This window comes from Saccopteryx bilineata, chromosome 4 (assembly GCF_036850765.1).
Source record: "Saccopteryx bilineata isolate mSacBil1 chromosome 4, mSacBil1_pri_phased_curated, whole genome shotgun sequence".
Lineage (NCBI taxonomy): Eukaryota > Metazoa > Chordata > Mammalia > Chiroptera > Emballonuridae > Saccopteryx > Saccopteryx bilineata.
In genome coordinates, this window is record NC_089493.1 from 248,965,226 (window position 1) to 248,986,220 (window position 20,995).

Below are 20,995 nucleotides of genomic sequence, written 5' to 3' on the forward strand. Positions count from 1 at the left end.
TTTCTTTTCCATTAATATACATTGTTCATAAATTTATTTTTATTAGCAATTCAACATTCTACCACATTAAAATATCAGTGTTTTCACAATAACTTATTCTCTCTATTTGGGACATTTGACTTATATCTAGATTTTTAAAAATAAGTAGTACAAATATAAAAAGTAGCTTTAGCCTGACCAGTGGTAGTTCAGTGGATAGAGCATCAACCTGGGACACTGAGGTCCCAGGTTTGAAACTCTGAGGTTGCCAGCTTGAGTATGGGCTCATCCCACTTGAGTGTAGGCTTGCCAACTTGAGCGTGGGATCATCGACATGATCCCATGGTGGTTGACTTAGCCCAAAGGTCACTGGCTTGAAGCCCAAGGTGGCTGGATTGAGCAAGGGGTCACGGGATCAGCTAGAGCCCCAGGTCAAGGCACATATGAAAAGCAATGAACAACTAAAGTGATACACAAGCCTGAGTTGATACTTGTCATTTCTTTCCCCTCCTGTCTCCAAAAAAGAGGTTTTTTAAAAAAACTTTCTTTTCATCCATAAGGTGGGATTAACAGATATATTCCCATTTTGCTTTTTAGAAAGGTTACTCAGTTTTCAGTACTATAACCAATGTTCAAGTACCTTTTTACCCATTATTAACCTTACATTGGATTTTTTCTTTTACTTTTGATAGTAGAGTAAATTGTCACCTTATTATTATTTTTAATTCAGTTTCCTTAATTAGTAAAACACAGAATTTATCCTAGCATTTATTACTATTTGTAATTTTTTTGTCATTTATATTGGCCATTTATCTGCCCATAAAAGGATACTGATCTTTCATTATTATGAGCCCCTTATATATTACAGATAACAAACTTTATTTTATATTTAAAAAAACCCTGAAGATTCTAGAATTAGAATGTATATATTAAATTCCAGCTCCATCCCTAACTGTGTAACTTTGGACAAGTTTCTTAGTCTCTTGTTTCATCAATTTTCTCATTTATAAAGTGTGAATAATCACAGAACCTACCTTATTATATTGTTGTGAGGATTAAAAAGAAATAATATTGTTAAAGCATTTAGAACAATACCTGGCACATAATAAGTATTATTACCCCTATAATCACCGTATTAGTAAGGTACTTATTTTATTTAAAAAGCATCATTTGTATCAAGTATTCTTTCCATTTTTTTAATTTGTTTTCTTTTTTTTTAATGAGAAGCAGGAAGGCAGAGAGACACCTCGACCAGGATCCACCTGGCAAGCCCCCTATTGGGTGATGCTCTGCCAATCTGGAACTGTTGCTTCATTGCTTAGCAACCAAGTTATTTTAGCACCTGAGGTGAGGCCACCACTGAATAATCCTCAGTGCCTGGGGCCAACTTGCTCACATGGAACCATGGCTGTGGGAAGGGAATAAAGAGAGAGAAGAAAGAGGGGGCAGGGGAGGGGTGGAGAAGCAGATGGTCGCTTCTCCTGTGTGCCCTAACTGGGAATCAAACCTGGAATGTCCATATGCAGGGCCAACACTCTACCACTGGAACAACTGGCCAGGGCTTTCAACAATTCTTTCAACCTACTGGCACTAAATGGGATGTTTATTGTGCAGCTTCTATTTTCTCTTCACAGTACATTTTGTTTAGTATTACTGGGTGAAGTCAAAGATTAATTATAAGATATGGTTTTGATGTAAATGGACTGAAATTTTTAATTATCCAGTGCCAAAGAACCTGAAATTTTCACTATACCCAAGTCAATGGAAATAAATAAAAATTTTAAATAAAATATATGTTGTGAATGGACTATTATGCTATATTATTTTAAAATTCCTATTATCTCTCAACCACGTTCAATATTTTCATAAATAAACCTAAATGGAAGAAAAGGGAAAAGGAGGAAGCAAAAAGAGAAACAGACAGAAAGGAAAAGAAAGCAGGACACAGAGACCAGTTAAAAAAGACTAACAAGTAGAGTCCTAATAACACCATTTAAACCTGTAGAACCAATACTGCTGGAAGCAAGCTCTACTCTTGTACTTCTAGGGCACTGAGCCATTAAATATACTGTTTTATTTAAGTTACCTGAAACTTAAGTATTTCTGTTACTTTAAAAGTCCTGATTAACAGTATCTAACAGTAAGTGAAATGTTATTAAACTATATCTAAAATACACATTAATGTTAACAGTAGTTTTGGGAGTACTCATTTTTTGTAAAAATTAAAAATGTATCATTTTCTGTAACAAAAATGTTATTCAAATTTTGAAGAAAGATTTGAATTTAGATAAATGTCAAAAGAGAGAAAAAAGAAAATGTACAAAAAAATTAAAGAGAATAGCCTGACCAGGCAGTGGGTGGCACAGTGGATAGAGCATTGAACTGGGATGCGGAAGACCCAGGTCTGAAACCCCAAGGTTGCTGGCTTTAGCACAGGCCCACCAGCTTGGGCGAGGGGTTGCTGGTTTCAGCGTGGGATCATAGACATAACCCCTATGGTTGCTGGCTTGAGCCCAAAGGTCACTGGCTTGAAGCCCAAGGTAGCTGGCTGGAGCAAGGGGTCACTTGCTCTGCTGTAGCCCCTTGGTCAAAGCACATATGAGGAAAGCAATCAATGAACAACTAAGGAGCTGTGACGAGGAATTGAGGCTTCTCATCTTTCTCCCTTCCTGTGTGTCTATCCCTATCTGACTCCCTCTCTCTGTCTCTGTGGAAAAAAAAATTAAAGAGAATAAAGTGACACTAATTGGGATTTAATGTATGATGCCCTTGAAATATAACATAGAATATCCAATTGACCAATTGCTACATATTTCTTTATTCATTAACTCCTTCCATCTACCCAAAATATTCCACTATCTTTTTAAGTACAAGTGAACATTTCTAAAAATAAATTAAGAAAACTTAGAATGTGTTAAATTTGTCATCATTATCATATCTGAGCTAAAGCAAACTTAAACATTCTCAAGCCTTTCTTCTTCTCTTCTAGCCTTACATCCTTTTAAAATATTACTACCAAAATTACCTTGGTGAAGAAGTTGAGCTCGATAAGCTGGGAGAGAAGTTGTAAGAAAAGTATGAAGTCGAACAGCCAAAAGAACTTTTAATCCACATTCATCAAGAGTTTCTCCACCTATAAAAAAACAAGAAAGTACTTAGTCGTTTTTATTTGTAGAACAATATTTCATCAGCAAAACACAAGTAAATGCTAATTCCGGCAAGCAGTGTATGACACAGCAACAAACAGGGACAAACATTCTGAAACTGAAAAAGTTATTGGTCTAAATATTTCTAATATTTCTTTTTTCTCTATACTTATACATTACAAAAAGTAGTTATTAAATATTTTGAAAAATAATAGAGAATAAATCGACTCAGGGTCTGTGATATTTTTGTAATTGGACCTCCTCTGTCTGAATCTTTCTTCAATTAATGTGACTAAATTTTAAAATAGTTTAACTTTCTTTGTGGTATATGTTATAGAAGTTTCCATATTGATTCAAGTCACATACCCATCCCAATAATCTGCTGCTAACACTGAAAGAAATAGCTCCACTGCGGGAAGGCCTGATTTTTACTTGAACAATTAAAAACATAAAATGCCTATAATATAGATACATCAAAAATTATATCTACAAGTAATACTTCTTAAAGTAAAAGTGTTACAATTCATGACCAACTTTTAAATTAAATTTTAATTATTATTTTCTTAAATTTACCCCATATTTTTGTTTCGAGTACAATTCAAAGGTATAGCAGACTACTGATCTCTATCTGGCGCACCTGGTTTCACTTGTCATTTGAGATTTGAAGGAAATTCTACATTCACGTTTGTTCATAACTCAGAAGATTAAGAAGAAAATCTGTTCTCTACGCAAGGAAAAGAGCTAATTTTATTATGCTTATTTTTGTTATTCTAAGTAGGAATATATATTAATGCTAATTTTTATAAGAAACCTCAATATTATAAAAACCAAGTACTAGTAATGAAAACATGAGAAAAATAAAGCATAAAGCACATTATTAGGTATCTAAAGTAAGTGTTTAATAAGAATGTAACTTTTGCTAAACTCAAAGATTCAGGTGAATCTTTAATATCATTAAGCAATTAGGTAAAAATTTACAATGACTGGCACAATGAATTTTTGTATAATTTCTATTTCAAATTCTATTTCAGAATACTATGATTTAAGTTAAAACTAATGTGTATCAGCAGTTATGATGAAAACCCTTCATAAGCATCACTTTTATAAAAATTATTATAGATTTTCTATGAAAATAAGTCAAAATATCATTAGTTTTTTCTCTGATCCTGTACCCAACTTAGTTTTACCTTGGCTTCTGTCTCTGCTTTCTCCGATATCAGTGCTGGTAGTTGCAATTGTATCTGCTAAGGCCATCAAAGACATCTGCTCCATCCTGCTGAGTCCTGGTAAACTAGAATGAAGTAAGTGGCCAGAAAGAACCAGAGCATGCTCAGGACCAAAGTCAGTTGGACTGTACTGTGAAAGGTCAATAACTCTGGGCTTTGCATTTTCTTCATCAGTCTCTAAAACAGTACTATCTGTTATTAAAGTTGAGGTCTGAAAAAGCTCATCATAACTTTCTTTTGATAACTGATTTGAGTTATTTAAGGTACTCTGGTTACTAGATTTCTCCAAAGATGAGTAATAGCTATCATCATCTGCCGCAAGTAAGGCATATAAAGGAAGTGGAGGCACAGAATCTATTTCTGTGTAATCTGTATTTTCACTCTTGTTGAATGCCTGTGGGTCTCTGGTGGTGCTGCCACTGGCACTGATGGTGAGAGACCGAAGGCGGCGCTCATGATTGCATTCAACTTCATTCAGAGCCACAACTTCTCCCGCAATGCACTTGACAAGATGTGGCAAGATGGCCTTTGCTCTTCGAACTGTGCCAAGATCCATGAGTTCCAAAAGCTGCAACAGATGGTACTGAGGTAAAGTCGGGGAAAGAACATGAGCTGCTTCAAAGAGACCTGAATCTTCCATGTCCACAAAAGGATCAAATGCAGTTTTCTTTCCACAGATTTTCTGTGCAAGACTGGTCATGGATCGAGTCAGAGGTTTCTTTGGAGGATGTAATCCAGAACTTGATGAGTTACTCTGTTTTATTAAACTTATTACCGATGGAGTGTTCCCGTTGCACGAATCTGTTATAACAGGTTCTTGCTTAGAAGATGGCTGCCACTGGGAATAGACGTGCATCTCACAATCCATTCCTACCACCAGGATGCCATCCAGACCCATGATAAAGAAACAGGAAGAGGTGAGAAGCCTTCTACGGAATATACCAAATCCACACTTCATAACAGTACAAATTTAGAAAGAGGCACAACTTTAGTACTCTCCCAGAGAAGAAATGCCAAGTTTTCCTTACCAGTCTGTTCTTGTACCTTGCCAGCCAAGGGTCCATACATAAAAAGTTTTGATCCAATTCCGACAGTCAAGATATGAGATCCATCTTCTCTCGACATCCAATCTAGGTGAACTAAATGCTTTATGTTTGATGTTATACTCTCTTTACTGGATAAATACACCTCTTGTTTATTATAAGCCACTAAATTGCTATCAATACTAATGCCACAATCCCACACTGTGTTTAACTCATCTAAATAAATTGTCTGTTCAAAGACCCAACCTGAACCTCCTGTAGGTTCACATTCAAAAATACTTACATGCATCACAAAATCCTGGGAAGATCTATTAGATGCAGGCTGCTTATATGCTACTGCTAAACGGTTAGTGTGTGCACAGCTAACTTCCACAGGCCTACCAGGTGCAGTTATACTACTGTTGCTCTGAAGTCCATCTTCAATAAGTAATGGCCATTCCTCCCAAATGTATAGAAGATCCATTTTTCCATCAGTTGATGTGGTAGATTCTCCTTCTGTTACTCTGCACCTCCAGAATCTTACTTTATCATCTGAGCATGAAGTTACCAATAAATAAGGAGCACTGCATATGGGATATATGGAAGAAGAACTGAGATGACCTAAAATAAAAATACCATTAACAAAATGTCAAATTTGGTTAAATATTTCTATTTCGTGTACTAAAGGTATTCATCTTTTGTATGAACTACTGTTAACAACATAATATTCTATATTTAGTTTAAGGGTCAACAGATGAGGAAAAAGTTTTAATGACATCAAAAGGTATATAAAAAGGGCATTATTATAAAAATCTAGAACTCTGAGAGAATTTAGTTCAATTCCTGCATTTTACAAGTAAAGACCCTTGACTAAATGTGGTAGGTATCTAATGCCTAAATCAGACAGACTACGGCAGAATTAGAACCTGCATTCCAGTCCTGCTTTTTGACTCAATATTCTTTCTACACTTCTTTGCTACTTTTACATATTGTAAATCTAATTTCAGAGATATCAACACAGTTTTAAAAACCTGTCAACATTCATTGGTTCCTTCTTTTTAATATTTTCCAATACAATTTTGTGAATGGGCCATGCTTAGCTAAATACTAAATGGGCCCTCAATGATTAACGACTATTTGATACAACTGATGCTAAGAAGATTCTTAAGTGGGAAATAATGTTTTCTTGAGATTCATGTAATCAAATACTCTTAATTTCCTAAACCTTTTACTTAAAGGACCAGATAGTAATAACTAATTTGGGCTTTGCTAGCCATAAGGTTTTCTTTGCAGCTACTCAACTCTGCCATTGTAGAACAAGTGGCCACACACAAAGGTAAAAAAGGGAGGTGTGGCTATGTTCCACTCAAACTTATTTACAAAACAGGTAGGTGGCCCATAGTTTGCCAACCCCTGTCCTAAGCTATTCAACATAAACTACTAATTATGTAGAATATAAATGCTAGATAGAACACATAGTTATTATTTTTTAATGTTTATTTTATTGCAAGGAAAGTTAAAATTTGAAAAAGAATGACTCTTGCATTGACACACTTTAAGAGCTATTATCTTTAGCCAGACAGTATGGTCTTCACTATTGAATTCTAATTAAAATAATTTATTTTATTGATTTTAGAGAGAGAGGAAAGGAGAGAGAGACAGAGATGACAGGAACACTGATCTGTTCCTGACTGGGACTCAAACTGACAACCTCTGTGCTTCAGCATGATGCTCCAGCCAACCGAGCTATCCAGGCACGGCTAGAACACATATTTTAAAAGCCCATTTCAACATCATTGTAATATGTTTTTTTAAAAAGTCCTCAAGGAATATAGTAATATTGCAAGAGGACACAATTAACATTGTCCATTTCTCTGCACTGTACAGAGAATAAAGAGCTAACCCTTCCTAATAGTTTTAACTAAAAAAATCCTTAAGACTAGGAAAAGACTTTTATAGTAGTCTTGCTCATCTCTAGTTCGCATTCTGTGGTTTAAATTATCAGAGATCAAATGAAATCTGAAAATATTAAACTGAAAACTCTACAAATAAACAATTACTAAGTTTTAAATTACACACCATTCTGAGTAGCATAACGAAACCTCATGCTGACCAGCTCAACTCTGCCTAGAACAAGAAGCATCCCTTTGACCACTTACACTGTATCCTACCAGGCTGTTAGTGATTTAGTAGCCATCCCGGTTGTCAGATCAACTGTTGCAGTATTGCAGTACTTGTGTTCAAGTAACCCTTATTTTACTTAATGACCCCAAAGCACAAGAGTAGTAATGTTGGCAATTAGGATAATCCAAAGAGAAGCCATCAAGTGCTTCCTTTCTGTGAAAAGGTATGTATATACAGGAACAAACAATGTAGGATTCAGTACTATCCTTGGTTTAATGCATCTGCCAGGAGATTTGAAACTTACCCTTTAGGCTAAGGGGAGACTACTGTAGCATATGGTACCGTTGTGCCAAACAAAACAAATTTCTTTTTTCTTCTTAGAACTTCTTTTCTTTTTCCAAACTCATCTGGAGTCAGAGGTAAGTAAGAGGACTGCTTTTAGAAATACCTTCAGTTTCTCTTATACTTGCCCTAATATTTTAATAGGAATTCAGTAGTGAAGATCATACTGTCTGGCTAAAGATATAATAGCTCTTAAAAGTGTGGCAAGAGTCATCCTTTTTCAAATTTTAACTTTCCTTGCACTAATACCTCTTTTTTTAAAATACACAAATAACTAGAATGCAAATGCTATCAGAAAACTTTTAATATCCTGCCTGTGAACTTCAGTGATTTGAAGATTAAGTACCTGATAACATGGCAACTGAAAAGCATTCAAAGTAATCAGTCAAAATAATAAAAAAAATAAGAGAGTAGTAGAAAAGACCAAACCCATACTTTGACTATGAAAATGAAAGAACTGAGTGATAAGATGGGGTTTTTTTGCCTTGGTTTTCTTGATATAGTGGTTCTTTATCTTTTGTGTTCATTAGAATCACCTGGAAGGCTTATTAAAACAGACCCCAGAGTTTGTGACTCAGTAAGTCTAGGGTACAGCCCAAGAATTTTTATTTCTAACAATTTCCCAGGTAATGCTGATGCTGCTATTCTGGATACCACATTCTAAGAACCACTGCCTTAAGAAAAAAAGAAAGAAATATATATATAGTATATAATCAGGAACCACACACTCACAATCTTTCACAGCACACAGCTCCAGGCAGCACTACCATAATTATCAAAGTTGGCAAATAAGGTGCAACCATGTTATTACCTTCACTCTAGAAACTTTCATTTTGTCTTCACAAAAGGACAATAAATTTGTTTTTGAAATCAATATCTAAGATTACAACTGGCTAACAAATGTCAAAGTAATCTGAAAACAATGAGAAATTTAAGTGTTCAATTTAGGGTACTTGAAGATACTAATTTCTGTTTCTACATGGATTTAAAAAGACGTAGTTATACCTATTTTTAAATACCTAAACACTTATAGATTACAAAATTTGATTAGTCTTTTTTCACAAAATATACTAACCTGCTGATGGCTTAACACTTATTATCTCAACTCCTTCTGGCAAATGCAACTCTTGGCTATACACCATTTCTGAAGACAGAGTCAACTTGCTGGTACTCTGGAGATTTGCTCTGCAAGCCTGATACTTCTGTAGAAAAGGAGCTAGGATCCTCTCTGGCGAAGAAGAATAATATTCTTCTGGATGCCAAACTGTTTCTGATATTTTTGTATCTACTCTTTCATCTATAAAACATAAGAAAAGAACCAACATCAAGGGTTGTGGGGGAACCCTATAAATATTAAATTTCTGTATTTCATAATCTAAAACTGCCTAATAAAAGATTTAGAAAGTAATTAATATGCCACTTTAAAACAAAAAAAATCAGAAAATCATTTTGCTTTTTTAATTAAGGGAATAAACTATTATCATCACTCAATAAGAATAACTTTAAAAATATACACTGAACTGCCCAATACAATTTTCTATATTATATATTATACTATATTAATTATATTATATAATTTGTTAAGTTAAGCCTACCTAAAGTTAAAAAACAAAAAAGACTCACCCAATGAGGCAGGAGTGGACTTTAAATGTAAATTCCACATATGTAACAATGAATGGTTGTCTTGAGTACACTCTATTACAATTAGGTAGAATTTTTCAGAAAATTCATTAGGTGAACTGCCTGTTGGTATTAATGATATTTTTCACTATCAACAAGGATTAATGAGACAACTTATTAAATATACTAAGTTAAAATAACTTGAAATTTTTAAAAAATCAAAATTCTTATCTCTAGTTCTAAATATAAAGTAGAATTACAGAATGGAATCGCCTTTACCACATGAGTTTGTATTAACTTAAAATTTTAACAAGCATGCTATGCTTAAATTTCATTTTTTGAATTGACAAGCTTAAAAAAGTCACATATACAGCCATCAGTAATACAATGTTCACATAGATCATATTAAGTAGGAATTTTCTGAACATAAAAACTATGTGATAGGCACTTTAAGTGAAGATATGATGACAAAAATAGTGTTGCCAAATATATTTTGAAATAATGAAGTGACTTATTAACAATGTATATCTAAGGACCGATATAAAAGTATTCATCATCCAACAAGTAATTTAGGAAAATCTTTCTTAGTCTAAACTGCATAATTTAAGCAGCACATAAGTTGCTCAAAATAAACTAAAAAATCCATCTATCTAAATTATATATATATATATAATATATCATAAAATCAGTAGTTCATTATAGCCTGAGGAAAAAAAAAATTTAAACTCTAGATTTAATCCAAGCTTCTCTTATATTCATTACATACAAAATTATAAAAAGAGGCCCTGGCCGGTTGGCTCAGCGGTAAAGCATCGGCCTGGCATGCAGGGGACCCGGGTTCGATTCCCGGCCAGGGCACATAGGAGAAGCGCCCATTTGCTTCTCCACTACCCCCCTCCTTCCTCTCTGTCTCTCTCTTCCCCTCCCGCAGCCAAGGCTCCATTGGAGCAAAGATGGCCCAGGCGCTGGAGATGGCTCCTTGGCCTCTGCCCCAGGAGCTAGAGTGGCTCTGGTCACAGCAGAGTGACACCCCGGAGGGGCAGAGCATCGCCCCCTGGTGGGCAGAGCATCGCCCCTGTGGGCGTGCCGGGTAGATCCCTGTCGGGCGCATGCGGGAGTCTGTCTGACTGTCTCTCCCCGTTTCCAGCTTCAGAAAAATACAAAATAAATAAATAAATAAATAAATAAATAAATAAATAAATAAATAAATAAATAAAATAACAGTTACACACTATATGGTTGCTTTATAAGAAAAGTCATTTTTGTGTTTGGTTTGCCTCTGTAATTGAAACTGATGACCAAGAGATTGTAGCTTTATTTGCTGTTTTCCTTTATGAAAAATATACAGTTATATTGAGTGGAAGCATTTAAATAAATTTTTAAAACTTTAATTATAAAAGTATTAAGACACATAGCTTTTAAACTATAACTTGAAGTTTTAAGCTACTAGTTAAAATTATAGGTGTCCACATTATCCAAATTGTTAGGGCAGGACCTCATCCATCAAAGAGCATTCATACATTAACAACAAAAACATTTCTATTAAGCTTTTATAAAACATAATTGACAAACCTCCTTCAGTTTTTCCATAGTTCCTGGTTCAGAATAAAAAGATACTGTTATTTATGATAAATAATGCCACAAACTCACTCAGGAAAAATTTTAGCTTCAAATAGATGGTATGAAACATCAATTTCTTCCTAACATACCCTACAGAATATTTCTCATCACATAAGAATTTTGTCTTTACCTTCATCAGATAATATTCTGCCTTTTCCCATACTTTTCTTCTCAAGGTTATTTATTCAAAATGAAGTCTTCTTGAAAAACATGAAGCAGCTGGGTTTTTCGGCCTTGCTGAATGTAAATAAATAGCAACATGAGTTGACATACATGTTATTTACCTAATGCTAAGTGGCCAGAAAAATAATACTTACAAGTTTTGTAATGGGATCTAATGCGATAATGCATCCTGGCCTGGCTGTTGATTGTTGACTTATGATGTTAAACACTTCACCAACATATTTCTGTTTGTTTTTTTTGGGGGGGAAAAAAGGGATATCTCCTTTATTAAGCAATTAAATTAAAAAATAATAACATAAAATGTCAAATTTCAGGCATAATAAATATGTTTGAGTGTGGCTAAATAAGTTCACAAGTCTCACTATAAACATTCTAGGACTTTACCTTACTAGGGAATTACGTAGAAATGAGTAAGAATTACAACTCAGCTGGTACACAGATAAACAAAAGAAATGCTTGGTGATTTTAAGGGGAAAAAAAGTATTTTATATCCATAAATGTGAAAGATTGACTTTCATCTCATGGAACTGTTCTAAGAATCGATGCTTTTTAAGCATTAATTTTGAGATGAGAAGGACAGAGCTAAAGAAACATGTTGATAGACTGTTTATACATGGTTATACACGTATGCTGACTTCTTCAGCCACTTATTCCTGACTGCTACAGTCAAGGTCGTATTGTTAAATTGAATCTTCATCATACTTGATCTATCAGCACCATCTGATCCTGGAGATCACTCCCTCCTCCTTGAAATAATTTTCCCCACTTGTCTTCCCTTCTACACCACACTCATTCCACTTTTAACAATGGAATGCCCCAGGGTTCAATCCTATCACTAGTTTCCAACTATATTTTCTTCCTCAGGTGATCTCCAGCTCCACAATTTTAAATTTAGATTCTGACAACTACTTATTTTATCTTCAGACCAGCCTCCCTCTAAATTCCAGACTAGCCCTACTGGATCTTAGATGTCCAACAGGCATCTCAAAATTAACATGTCTAAAGTCAGGGTCTTGAATACCCCTGCTCCTCAAAATCTGCAATTTATACAAACCTCTCATTTTAATTTACGGCAATTCTATTTTTCCTAGTGCTCAGTTACAAATCTTGAAAGGCATCCTCTTTTTCTCACACAAACCCCATATTCAGTCCAATCCTAACTATTCAATGTTCAAAATCCACCCAGATTGGATCAATTCTAATCTATATAAAGATAAGAATTGCTACAATTCTAAATCCCTTTGACTCTCTCCTGGATTACTGTAATAGCTTCCTGATTGATCTGATTCCACTTCTGCTTCCCTTGTCTAATCTATACAGCAATCAGAGTAATCCTTTTAAAACCTAAGTGAGAACATATCACTGACATTTTCTTCAATGGCTTCTATGTTATTCAGAGTAAAAGCCAAAGTTAACCATAATTGCTGATGAGGCCTCATATGGTATGGCCGGCCTAACTCTCAGACTCGTACCAGACTATTCTCTGGCTGCCTCACTTGCTCTGCTCCAGCCACATGGTCTCCTTCCTGCTCCTTTACATACCAAACATGTCCTGGACTCAGGATCTTTGCCCTGGCTGCTCTTTTTTTCCTGTAATACTCTTCCTCGAAATATCCCTATAGTTAGCTTTGTCATCTCCTTCAAGTCTTTACTCAAATGGAATCTTTGTAATGAGGCTCTCTGACCAGTACCTTACTTGGTGCTCCTTACTGCTTTAGCTACACTGTTGCTCTCCATGGTATTTGTTAATATGATATAATTTTACCGTTTTCCCCTATACCCCTTCATTAGAATATAAGCTCAGATTTTTTTATCCATTTTACACACATCTAAATTTCCAGCATTTAAAATAATTCCTGAGCCTGACTAGGTGGTGGCGCAGTAGACAGAGTGTCAGCCTCAGAGGCAGAGGACCCAGGTTCGGAACCCTGAGGTCATCAGCTTGAGTACAGGCTCATCCAGCTTGAGTGCAGGCTCACCAGCCTGAGTTCGGAGTGGCCGGCTTGAGCGTAGGATCATAGACATGATCCTATGGTCACTGGCTTGAAGCTCAAGGTCGTTAGCTTGAGCAAGGGGTCTCTGGCTCAGCTGGAGTCCCCCGGTCAAGGCACATATGGGAAAGCAATCAATGAACAACTAAGGTGCTGCAACTATGAATTGATGCTTCTCATCTCCTTCCTGTCTGTCTGTCCCTGTCTGTCTCTTTTTCTCTCGCTAAAAAAAAAACAAACCCACAAAAAAAAACCCCAAAAGGTATACATGTGGTTTGAAAAAAAAGTTTGTTCTGCAAAACCACGCATTAAAAATAAACATAATTTAGGAATAAAACAGGACTAGAACAGACCACTGGCACCTATGCAATTATGTAACCAGGGCATTAACAAAAACATTAATTGATAGTTGAGGAGACAGCTCCAATCTTCTAAACAGAAAGCTCAGTAGTTATCTCAGGGAATATTTTAAAATACCAAAACCAAAAATGTGAAAACACTGGCTTGCTGGAGGTGCTGAAACAATGCAGATGGTGGGTACTATTAGTTTGGCACAGGAAGAAATGCAACCTATATTATAAGACAAAAGCTTTGCAATGGTGTTTAAAAGATTGCTGCTTGTACACAACCGAAATGAGAGCTTTTTTCTTTCTTGATTAAGATTAAAATTCCACTCCTGTTATTTCAGCTCCCCTTGACGGGAGAAAAATTGCAGATAAACCAATATAACTATCACATTATACTGCCATTAGTTCTAATTTATCTCTGAGCAAAAAGTACAGTATTACAGAAACTCATATTATAGGACACTAGACTTTCTTTCTGAATAAAAGACATGACTTCCTTTTAAAGGAACTTAGAATCACTGTAATGGTACAATGCAATTGTGAAAAAAATAAAATAACTAAAAAACATACACATGTATTACTGGGGAACAATTTTTTTTTTTCATTTTCTGTTGCATGAGGTTTTAGAACTGTTTCTATATATTTCTGCATCGCTGATTCCAAATCTGAAATCCGTTTTTTGGTGCATGCTCTAGTTTTTATGCAATTTTTTTTATTACAGTTAATGGCATGCATTGGTTTTTAAATTGGAGTGGCCCTGGCCGGTTGGCTCAGCGGTAGAGCGTCGGCCTGGCGTGCGGGGGATCCGGGTTCAATTCCTGGCGAGGGCACATAGGAGAAGCACCCATTTGCTTCTCCACCCCCACCCCTCCTTCCTCTCTGTCTCTCTCTTCCCCTCCCGCAGCCAAGGCTCCATTGGAGTAAAGATGGCCTGGGCGCTGGGGATGGCTCCCTGGCCGCTGCCCCAGGCGCTAGAGTGGCTCTGGTTGCGGCAGAGCGACGCCCCGAAGGGGCAGAGCATCGCCCCCTGGTGGGCAGAGCGTCGCCCCTGGTGGGCGTGCTGGGTGGATCCCGGTCGGGCGCATGCGGGAGTCTGTCTGACTGTCTCTCCCCGTTTCCAGCTTCAGAAAAATACAAAAAAAAATAAATTGGAGTTAAAGGGCAATGACTCTTGGATTGAACATAACCATAACCACAAGGCAATTCATGTTTTACAAACATCACTTTAACATAATTGTAGTTGTTTTTAATGTAAAAGTTATTATCTGATAAAAACACCCTCTTATTTTGTTTTAAGATTGAATCATGGCTTCTTCAAGTAGGCGTAAATGTAAGAATAGTCCTGACACCTTCTGTTATATATGTGGCTGTTACATACTTCAACATCAAAGGCGCAATATTTCATCATTTGTGACACATGCATATATTGCTTATTTTCAAGTTCCCCTTGGCGATCAAGACAAGAATTGGGCTCCTCATATTGTGTCATAATTATGAGGAAATGCTTCATGACTGGACAAAAAGAAAACGCAAAGGAATGCCTTTTGGTATTCTCATGGTTTGGCGTGTTAGGACCACAGCAGTGACTGTTATTTCAGTCTGATCCATACAAAGGACATCGGCAAGAAAAAAACAGCATATGATCACATGTCCTAATACTCCTTCAGCAATAGGACCTATCCCACACTCTGAGACACTCCTGGTTCCAGTTTTCAATGGTTTTATTTCTTCTAAGGATGAAGAAAGTGAACATGGTGATCAAGTGTATTTTGATAAGATGCATGAAGAAATGGTTGTAGAATCTGAAGGGACTTCTTCTGATGCCAAGCAGTCATTAACCCCTCAGCAGTTTAGCCAACCCGAATTGAATGACTTAGTAAGAATGACATAAAAATTGTCCTCAACTTTCAGAAGTATGAGGAGCATAACTGGATCATTTGTGTGGATCTTGAAATGGTAAATTTCCTGCTAGGACAACAGAGAGGTTTCACGAAGTATCCTTGCTTTCTGTGTTTGTGGGACAGCTGAGCTCTGGAGAAACACTGGACACAGAAGGAGTGGCTTAAACGTGAGCCTCTGGAAGTAGGGATGCAAAATATTTTGAATGAACCTGTAGTTAATCAAGACAGGATCAATTTCCCCCCACTTCACATCAAACTTGGCTTAATGAAGCAGTTTGTTCAGGCTTTGAATAGAGAAAGTGAATGCTTTCAACATATTATTTCTGCTTTTCCTGCCTTGTCTTTTGAGAAGATAAAAGCAGGTGTATTCGATGGACCTCAAATTTGAACCCTCATACGTGACAAAGAATTTGCCAGGAAGATGAATAAGGAGGAGAAAGCAGCATGGCAGTCTTTTGTGGCAGTTACAAAAAACTTCTTTGGCAACAAAAAAGCAGAAAACTATGAACTTCTGGTTCAAAGGATGCTGTTGGCTTTCTGCAACATTGGATGGAACATGAGCATTAAGATTCACTTCTTGAACAGTCACCTTGATAAAAGTCCCGAAAATCTTGGAGCTGTTAGTGCTGGAGCATCCAACGAGATTATCCTCAACAAGTACACAAACAGAAACTTGCCTGAATAGAATTTAAATAAGTTTTGTGCAAATTTTATGATTAAAATAAGTGTTTTAATATGTTCTATTTTGAAATTGTAGACCAGGGGTAGTCAACCTTTTTATACCTACCACCCACTTTTGTATGTCTGTTAGTAGTAAAGTTTTCTAACCACCCACCAATTCCACAGTAATGGTGATTTATAAAGTAGGAAATTAACTTTGCTTTATAAAATTTATAAAGCAGAAATACAGCAAGTTAAAGCATATAATAATAATTGCTTACCAAGTACTTTATGTCAGATTTTTGCTGTTTGGCAGAATAAATCTTTATATAACAACTTACTATAGTTAAATCTATCTTTTTATTTATACTTTGGTTGCTCTGCTACCACCCACCATGAAAGCTGGAATGCCCACTAGTGGGCAGTAGGGACCAGGTTGATTACCACTGTTGTAGACAAATTCTGATGCAATCATAATTTTTAGTGTATTAGTGTATTTAATGTATTATATAAATTACTATATTTTCACAAACATGATGCCCAAGAAGACATTCTACTTCATTATGTTAAACTAAATGTTGAAAATTTTACAAAAAGATAAAAACCTTAAATCTTGAATTGCAAAAAACTGTAGCTTACAGAGAAAAACTAATGTCAGACTTGAGATCAGCACACTCGAATTAAGTAAGAACAAGTGTTTTTGTGGATGCAACAAAATTTTTTTCCCCAGTGTTATAAATTATGTCATAATTTTTGAACAGGCCCAATGAGTATGAATTAAGTGTCTAAAAATCATATAATATGCTTAGTTTTGAAAGCTATTTACTTACAGAAATTTCAGGATTGGAAAGCTCACATAGAAGTTTCCTGGCATCAGTAACTGCTTCATATAATCTCAGGTATTGTCGGTCACTGGCTACAAAACTCGCACTAGGACAGTTGCAGTATGCACCTACAAAGCAATTACAAACAGTTAAAAGTCAACTCTTAAACAATAATGTCCAAAATTTAAATTTATTAAAACAAAATCAGAATGCTTACCTAAACAATAACTGGGTATAAGAGTGGGCAGCCATGCCACATTGGAAAATGCAGAAACATGAAGAGAATTAATCCAGGCAAGCTCTGAAACAGCTCCAGAAAAAGACAATGGCCCAACTGGATCAACCCTCCAAAGAATTAGTTCACTATAAACTGCACTGGGGTCCTGAATTGCAATATCAACGGGGCTTTTCTTCTGCTGTGCCAAATCTTCGGTATTTACAGCATCATTGTGTTGTTTTTGGTTATCAAGATCTGGTGTCCTTAATGCATTACGGTGTGATGTTGTCAATAATAATGGTAATACTGAATGGTAAGCTAAATCATTAAGATGAAAGCGATGACCACAATATCTGGATTTGTGGGAAATACTGAGAACCGTAGAAAAAGCAGATTCCTCGGCAAAACTGACTAGCCACTGATTGAGAGAGCCATCAGCATGCTCTGAAATCATCATAACATTGGGCGTAAAAATACTTAATTTTAAGCTATTAGTTGATTTACTGCGGCCAGAAGAGATAAGCATTGATGCGGAACGTGTGAGGCTAGGAGGCTTTTGTTTCCCTTGCTGAATAGCCAAGTCAACATTCTCGGTACAGGCATACATCACTATGCTTTTACAGAGAGAGTTTGCATCACCTGTGGGGAAAGCTACAGGAATTCTGGAAATAAAGGACACCTAGAATTAAGAAAGTGAGCATTAGAACACATGAAATTTTATAAAGCAGTATTACAAAACTGTACCCACATTTAAAAGGAAGTAGCTCTTCAGAGATCTTAATAATAGTACCTGTACTTGATGAAACATACCAGGCTGGTATTCATCCAGCCAATCCACATGCCAAACCAGCAAAGAGCCATCTATGGGATGTATACTGAATAGCATGTCTACATTTTTACTCCATTCAGACAGAAGTAGTTCAATCTGATGATCAATGGCAGCTGATGGTAATGATATAAAACTTGAGTTCGGTACCATTTTATCACCACTCAATTCATTCTTTTCATGATTTATTTTCAGATCATCAACATCATCATCCATTTCTATAAGCAAAAAGGTTCATGAATCAAGTAAATATAATCAAGCTATTACTATAGAGATATATCTTTAAAAATGCATTCAAGATGAAAAACATACTAGTTTTCATAAATAAGAAATGGGCTCCCCTTTAAAAGTAACCTTGCTCCAGGAATATAAGGCCACTGTAGTTAATGGAGTAATCAGAAGGGCTTTAGGCCTGAGTCAGTGGAGTACTGGTAGAAGGGTTATTATTAAACAGGAAAATAGGTAAACTGGTTTCTAAACCAGATGTATACTACAATTAACTACTTAGCAGTGAGACCCACTAATTCTCAGGACCTTAGTTTTGCTTATGGTAAAATGAGGTAGTTGGAGCCAGTGCTATAATTGTGGGCTGCATTTTAAAAATACATTATTGGAATGTAATTTTCACTTTTTTCATAACTAAGATTTACCAAAACCCGAGTCTATTACACCACCTATTCTCTAGGTATATGCACTTATAACTGATAGGACATTTTAAACAAATACATTTATGGTGCCCAATTTTCAGATTTTCTTCAACACATAGGTAATTAAAAATAAACTGGTATAACAACTTAACAAAGGTAAATATGTATATTCTAGCCTCTATTGAAATACCCTGATCCCTCTTCCTGTTTAGGAATAGAGAGACTTTATTAATTTATTTTTTTTACAGAGACAGAGCGAGAGTCAGAGAAAGGGATAGACAGGGACAGACAGACAGGAACGGAGAGAGATGAGAAGCATTAATCATTAGTTTTTCGTTGCGACACCTTAGTTGTTCATTGACTGCTTTCTCATATGTGCCTTGACCATGGGGCTACAGCAGACCGAGTGACCCTTTGCTCGAGCCAGTGACCTTGAGTCCAAGCTGGTGAGCTTTGCTCAAACCAGATGAGCCCATGCTTAAGCTGGTGACCTCAGGGTTTTGAATCTGGGTCCTCCACATCCCAGTCCGACACTCTATCCACTGCGCCACCACCTGGTCAGGCTAGAGAGACCTTCTTTGTGTGTGTGTGTGTGTGTGTGTGTGTGTGTTTTTCTGAAGCTGGAAACGGGGAGAGACAGTCAGACAGACTCCCACATGCGCCCGACCGGGATCCACCTGGCACGCCCACCAGGGGCTACGCTCTGTCCACCAGGGGGCGATGCTCTGCCCCTCCGGGGCGTCGCTCTGCTGTGACCAGAACCACTCTAGCGCCTGGGGCAGTGGCCAAGGAGCCATCCCCAGCGCCAGGGCCATCTTTGCTCCAATGGAGCCTCCGCTGCGGGAGGGGAAGAGAGAGACAGAGAGGAAGGAGTGGGGGTGGAGAAGCAAATGGGCGCTTCTCCTATGTGCCCTGGCCGGGAATCGAACCCGGGTCCCCTGAACGCCAGGCCGACGCTCTACCACTGAGCCAACCAGCCAGGGCCTAGAGAGACTTTCTTAAAAGAGACTCTCAAAAATGTTAAGACTGTTTACCAGATTTTAAAAATTGGTCAAGACATACAAATCTTTAAGAAAATAATAATTCAATAGAAAATCAGGAAAAGAGGAAGAAGCAGCAAACTACGAAAGGGATAAAATAATTCTGTTCTATTTGCATTCAAGAAAATGCCAAGTAAAAAAAGTTGGCATTTTCCTCATATTGGCTGGCAAAACGTAACATAGTATAGTATAATAGCAAGGACGTGAAAAAAAGATATTTGAATGTACGTAGAGGAAGTATAAACTGGTAAACATTTCTCGAGGTCAATTTGGCAGAAGTTACTATGCTGTGTACATCTGAAATTAATCTGAAAATAAGATTTAAAAGGTTAAATTAAAAAAATATAACAGAGCCTGCCCAGTGGTGGCACAGTGGATAAAACATCAACCTGGGGCTCAGAGGTCCCAGGTTCAAAACACTAAGGTTGCTGGCTTGAGTATATTTTCATCCAGCTTGACAGCAGGGTTCCAGCTTAAGTGCGGGGTTGCTGGCTTGAACATGGAATCACAGACTTCCCATGTTCATGGAATCACAGCAATCCCATGATTGCTGGCTTGAGCTCAAAGGTAGCTAGCTTGAAGCCCAGGGTCACTGGTTTGAGCCCAGGGTCACTGACTTGAGCAAGGGGTCGCTGTCTCAGCTGGAGCCTGACAGTAAAGGCATGTACAAGAAGCAATCAATAAACAAGTAAAGTGCTGCAACTACAAGCTGATGCTTCTCATCTCTTTCCCTTCCTGTCTGTCCATCTGTCTCTTTCTTGAAAAAATAAAAATAAAATAAAAAAGAAAGAAAAATACTATATGGCAGAAATTATCGAAACTTATTGAAATTTAAAATGTTTATACCTGGCAATTCCATACTTAGGAATCTATGCTATACAAATTTAACACAATGATGAAAAGATGTGTCATTGTACCATTATCAATACAGTGAAAAACAATTTAAATCAATTTAAATACCATCAATAGAGAAATGCTAAAGTTTTCTCTTATCATTGAATACTCAGGCGCTATTAAAAAAGATGGAAAAGTTCTCATTTTGAATTTAAAAAGCAAGTTGCAAAACACTATTTTTGGTTTAAAAATGAACTCTCATAGTAGAATTTTAAAAAAACTGTCTATATGAATACGTGTGTAGGAAGATAGAAAAGAATAAATGTAGGACACTCAATAATATGGAAACTTTAAACCTATCTACACCATTTGATTTATTTTCCTAATGAGCATGTACAATCTCATAATTAAAACTTTTTAAAAACAAAAAGATGTATGAACCACAA

General features: G+C 36.5%; 1 protein-coding gene across 1 annotated transcript in view; it reads right to left on the reverse strand.

Moving 5' to 3' along the window:
* LOC136335669 (dmX-like protein 1) overlaps positions 1 to 20,995 on the reverse strand; it is a 61,721-nt gene that overhangs the window by 13,068 nt on the left and 27,658 nt on the right. Inside the window, 11 exon segments of the mRNA XM_066276815.1 lie at positions 3,005 to 3,112; positions 4,313 to 5,242; positions 5,245 to 5,994; positions 8,915 to 9,136; positions 9,463 to 9,582; positions 11,210 to 11,261; positions 11,263 to 11,316; positions 11,397 to 11,486; positions 16,992 to 17,113; positions 17,203 to 17,881; positions 17,993 to 18,246. Of these exon segments, the coding sequence (XP_066132912.1) occupies positions 3,005 to 3,112; positions 4,313 to 5,242; positions 5,245 to 5,994; positions 8,915 to 9,136; positions 9,463 to 9,582; positions 11,210 to 11,261; positions 11,263 to 11,316; positions 11,397 to 11,486; positions 16,992 to 17,113; positions 17,203 to 17,881; positions 17,993 to 18,246 (3,381 nt within the window).